Source organism: Sander vitreus, chromosome 20, assembly GCF_031162955.1.
Source record: "Sander vitreus isolate 19-12246 chromosome 20, sanVit1, whole genome shotgun sequence".
Lineage (NCBI taxonomy): Eukaryota > Metazoa > Chordata > Actinopteri > Perciformes > Percidae > Sander > Sander vitreus.
Genome location: NC_135874.1, coordinates 28,918,448 through 28,923,447, shown reverse-complemented (window position 1 = coordinate 28,923,447; position 5,000 = coordinate 28,918,448). Strand labels below are relative to the sequence as shown.

At 50.1% G+C, this 5,000-nt stretch overlaps 1 protein-coding gene across 6 annotated transcripts in view; it reads right to left on the bottom strand.

Annotated features, from left to right (window-relative positions):
• mgaa (MAX dimerization protein MGA a) overlaps positions 1–5,000 on the bottom strand; it is a 51,288-nt gene that overhangs the window by 12,430 nt on the left and 33,858 nt on the right. For all 6 annotated transcript variants that reach the window (XM_078276695.1, XM_078276699.1, XM_078276697.1 and 3 more), the window contains exons 17-21: positions 4,718–4,928; positions 4,338–4,520; positions 3,409–3,633; positions 867–1,549; positions 355–477 (exon numbers count right to left, since the gene is read on the bottom strand). In XM_078276695.1, coding sequence (XP_078132821.1) covers positions 355–477; positions 867–1,549; positions 3,409–3,633; positions 4,338–4,520; positions 4,718–4,928 — 1,425 coding nt within the window. The remainder of the gene's footprint in view (positions 1–354; positions 478–866; positions 1,550–3,408; positions 3,634–4,337; positions 4,521–4,717; positions 4,929–5,000) is intronic.

Genomic DNA, 5,000 nt, shown 5'->3' with positions numbered 1-5,000 from the left:
ATGTGTGGATGGATGGATGGATGGATGGATGTGTGGATGGATGTGTGGATGGATGGATGGATGTGGATGGATGGATGGATGTGTGGATGGATGGATGGATGGATGTGTGGATGGATGTGTGGATGGATGGATGTGTGGATGGATGTGTGGATGGATGGATGGATGTGTGGATGGATGGATGGATGGATGGATGGGTGGATGGGTTGATGGATGGATGGATGTGTGGATGGATGGATGTGTGGATGGATGTGTGGATGGATGGATGGGTGGATGTGTGGATGGATGGATGGATGGATGGATGGGTGGATGGGTTGATGGGTGGATGTGTGGATGGGTGGATGGATGGAGTCAGACCTTCTTCAGCGTGGAGATCTTTGTCGTCTTCTCTTCCCTCAGCCCGACTTCTCTCTTCAGAGCATCGAACAGCATCCGTAATTCCTCCCGCCGCTGCCTCTCCAGTACGTTGTGAAGGTAACGCTACACACACACACACACGCACGCACGCACGCACGCACACACACACGCACGCACGCACGGAGTCACACAGAGTCACACACACACACGCACGCACGCACACACGCACGCACGCACAGAGTCACACACACACACACACACGCACGCACGCACACAGAGTCACACACACAACGTCACACACACACAAATATTTTCAGAGTAAAAGTTGGAATATTGTGAGAAAAGGGGGAATGACATGCAGCAAAGGGCCGCAGGTCGGGATGTCGAACCTGCGGCCGCTGCATCGAGGAGTAAACCTCTATATATGGGCGCGCGCTCTACCAACTGAGCTGCCCGGGCGCCCAACTTTACCCACTCTTGAAAACCATCCCTGTAACTGTAAAGGCTCTTACTTGGTTGTCTTTCTCTTCGTCTCCGTCCAGTTCGTCTCCGAAGTCTGACGAGTTCTCCGTCTCGCTGCTCGACCCATGCAGCTCCACCACGTCCGGCGTCTCCGTAGCAACCAGCTCCGTCTCCGCGGCAACCAGCTCCGTGTCATCGTCCACGCAGATGATGTCCAGGTCCACCAGGGCGCACGCCGGCTCCTGATGCACAAACGCCGTAGGCAGCGGGGCCACAGCCACAGCAGGGGGCGGGGCAACAGCCACCGCAGGGGGCGGGGCAACAGCCACCGCAGGGGGCGGGGCAACAGCCACAGCCACCGTTTTGACGCCGATCTCCGCCCCCCGGCCTGCGGAGGGTTTGAGGGAGATGAGGTTCAGCGGCATGGCGGAAGGTGGGGAGGGCACGTGGATGACGGTGGGGGGTCGCGGCGGCGTTGGCATCTTGGCGGGAACTCTGGGACAGGTGACGGTGATTGGTTCCCGGCTGGAGTCAGAGGGAAGGATTTTAAAGGTGCACGTCCCTTTCTGAGACAGGAAGCCAGATGCGGGGCGCAGCGGGGCGGCCAGGGGGGACACCGAGAATGTGGATAAGCCGGACAGGGAGGCGGGCGTTACTGTGGTGACCTTGGTTACCGTAGTTACGGGGGTCGGAGGCGTTTGGTCGACTGGAGTCTGAAGGGAAGCGGGGAGGACTGAGAGAGAGGAGAGGATCAACAATAACATTTAAATTATTACAAAATGAATCAAAAGTCCAAAAAAAAAAAATATAACATAATTTTAACATATTAAAAAATACAAAAAATATATTAAAATAAATTAAAGTAATTTTACATAATTTAAAAACAAAATATAACTTCCAATTATTTTAAATAAATCCAAGTGATCAGACATAACATTTCAAATTTTCTAAATAAATAAAATATGGGGAAAATAAATAAAAAATTACGTAATGCATCAGTTATATTTCATCCCTGCTGACAGCCAGGGGCGGAGCTTAAAGGAGACTTCCGGTCTATTCCCCCCGTAGCTCTGTTGTGTGTAAATGTGGAGAGCTGTCAGTAAAGAAAAACTAAACCAACAGTGCTGCCTACACCGTGTTATCCTCCTGCTAGCGTTAGCACCCAACAGGCTGAAACAGGGCAGGTTTAAACATGCTTTTAGCCTCTAAACAGGCTCTAAATGTCATTACCAGAGCCCCCCCATGTGCAGTGATTCCTTCTGAGGGAACACAGGGAATCTGACTGCTGGAGATGTGACAGAAAGGTTCATTCAGCTTTGTTTAGTTCTGGTGTTGAGACAGCAAGACGAGTACTCAGGGACCGTCTACAAACTACAACACTGATACTGTATCTGAAGTCTCTTTTATATAGACCTTAGTGGTCCCCTAATACTGTATCTGAAGTCTCTTTTATATAGACCTTAGTGGTCCCCTAATACTGTATCTGAAGTCTCTTTTATATAGACCTTAGTTGTCCCCTAATACTGTATCTGAAGTCTCTTTTATATAGGCCTTAGTGGTCCCCTAATACTGTATCTGGAAGTCTCTTTTATATAGACCTTAGTGGTCCCCTAATACTGTATCTGAAGTCTCTTTTATATAGACCTTAGTGGTCCCCTAATACTGTATCTGAAGTCTCTTTTATATAGACCTTAGTGGTCCCCTAATACTGTATCTGAAGTCTCTTTTATATAGACCTTAGTGGTCCCCTAATACTGTATCTGAAGTCTCTTTTATATAGACCTTAGTGGTCCCCTAATACTGTATCTGAAGTCTCTTTTATATAGACCTTAGTGGTCCCCTAATACTGTATCTGAAGTCTCTTTATATAGACCTTAGTGGTCCCCTAATACTGTATCTGAAGTCTCTTTATATAGACCTTAGTGGTCCCCTAATACTGTATCTGAAGTCTCTTTTATATAGACCTTAGTGGTCCCCTAATACTGTACTAAATACTAATACTAAATACTAATAAATATAGGCCTTGACCAGCTGCCACTTCGCCCGTTTGAAAGCCATGATGTCTCTCTCTTTCTCATGGGGGGGCCAAATTCTCTGGGTGGTCAAAGCAGAGAAAGGGGAGGTAACCTTTCCCCTTATGACGTCATAAAGGGAAGATTCCAGATCGGCCCATCTGAGCTTTCATTTTCTCAAAGCCAGAGCAGGATACCCAGGGCTCGGTTTACACCTATCACCATTTCTAGCCACTGGGGGGCCATAGGCAGGCTGGGGGGACTCATATTAATGTTAAAAAACCTGATATAGTGACATTTTCATGCCATGGGACCTTTAAAACCTGCCCTGTTTAAGCCTGTTGGGTGCTAACGCTAGCAGGAGGATACCACGGTGTAGGCAGCACCGATTGGTTTCGTTTTTCTCGCTACTGACAGCTCTCCACATTTACAAACAACAGAGCTACGGGGGGGGAATAGACCGGAAGTCTCCTTTAAAGAGTAAGTATATATGAACACTGTAAACGCCGCCTCTGGCTGTCATTTCAGGCTCATAACGTAACTTCCGACTACTTGATTAGTGTTTCCATCTGAGACGGACCTCTGTGATTGGACGGCTCAGGGTTGACTGGTCTCAGCTGGTTGATGGGGATCAGTTGGACCAGTTTCCCGTCCGGTCTGCGGTAGAACTGGGCGCCGGACGCCGTCTGCACCGGCTGCAGCACCATGGTCTGGCCTGGGGGGGGCGGAGGCTTGGCGGGGGAACCTGGGACCTGAAGCATCAACAGCTGAGAGGTTTTAGGGGGCGGAGTCACCGGAGGAGAGTCTGAAACACAGTGGAGGAAACACATTGGGGTTCTCAACATGAGGGACACGACCCGTCACAGAGTCACGGGAACACGCCGCACGCTGAAGCACCGTGAAGCGTAGATTCATACCTGATCGCACGCCGGGCTGTTCATACAGCACAAAACATCTCTCTCTCAGTGAGTAAGTGTGTGTGTGCGTGTGTGTGTCTCTCAGTGTGTGTGTGTGTGTGTGTGTGTGTGTGTGTGTGCGTGCATATGTGCTTGCGTGTGTGCATGCATGTCTCTCAGTGTGTATGTGTGTATGTCTTTCAGTGTGTGTGTGTGTGTGTGTGTGTGTGTGTGTGTTCTTGTTTAAATATATTCTTGGGGTCCAAAAACTGGGGAATACAGTATAGTTGCCCAAAATGCTGGACCCCCCAAGGTTAAAGGTCTGTTTGAGGGTTAAGACCTGGTTTTAGGATTAGGGTTAGAATGAGGTTCTGGTTAGGGTGAGGGTAAGGGTTAAGGTTAGGCATTTAGTGGTGATGGTTAAGGTTAGGGTAAGGGGCTAGGGAATGCATTATGTCAATGACAGGTCCCCACAAAGATAGTGAAACAAACGTATGTGTGTGTGTGTGTGTGTGTGTGTGTGTGTGTGTGTGTGTGTGAACACATTCACATTTAACAAGCTGACATCACACAAGTTTACCTGTATTTTTCATGAAGAAATGATGAACGTTACCTGTAAGGTGGGCGGAGCCAGCAGGGCTGGCGGGTACCACCCTGATCTGACTGCGCCCCCCCATCAGAGATGGGTACAGCCTCACTGTGACCATGCGGGGCCCCACCCCCTCAGGGCCGTCACCTGCAGACCGCTCAGAGCTCGCAGCTGATTGGTCGACCTTCATAGCTGCTGGCGGGAGCACTGCAACACACACACACACACACACACATTAAATATAATCGTATCACATCCATATGGTATTGGCCGATAGACAAGTTGTAAAATAGTGTCTGTGTGTCTGTCTCTGTGTGTGTGTGTGTGTGTGTGTGTGTGTGTGTGTGTGTGTGTCTCTGTGTGTGTGTGTGTGTGTGTGTGTGTGTGTGCGCGCGCCTGTTCACCTGTGGGGGAGGTTGGGAGGGTGAGCACGGTGACGGATGGTGGAGTTTTGGGTGGGGGGTCGGCGGCCCTCGAGGAGAAGGCCGGGGGGGTCGGCTGCTTCCTGTTGGAGCCCACCCGGCCCGTCAGGTACGCTGCCAGCCGGTTGGCCGGATGGAGCGCCCCCATCCTCCCCAACTGGATCTTAGCCAGCGGATACAGCTTCCCGTTCACCTACACACACACACACACACACACACACACACAGTGATGAACGTCACAGAAAGCTAAAAGTTCTGTTGTTGC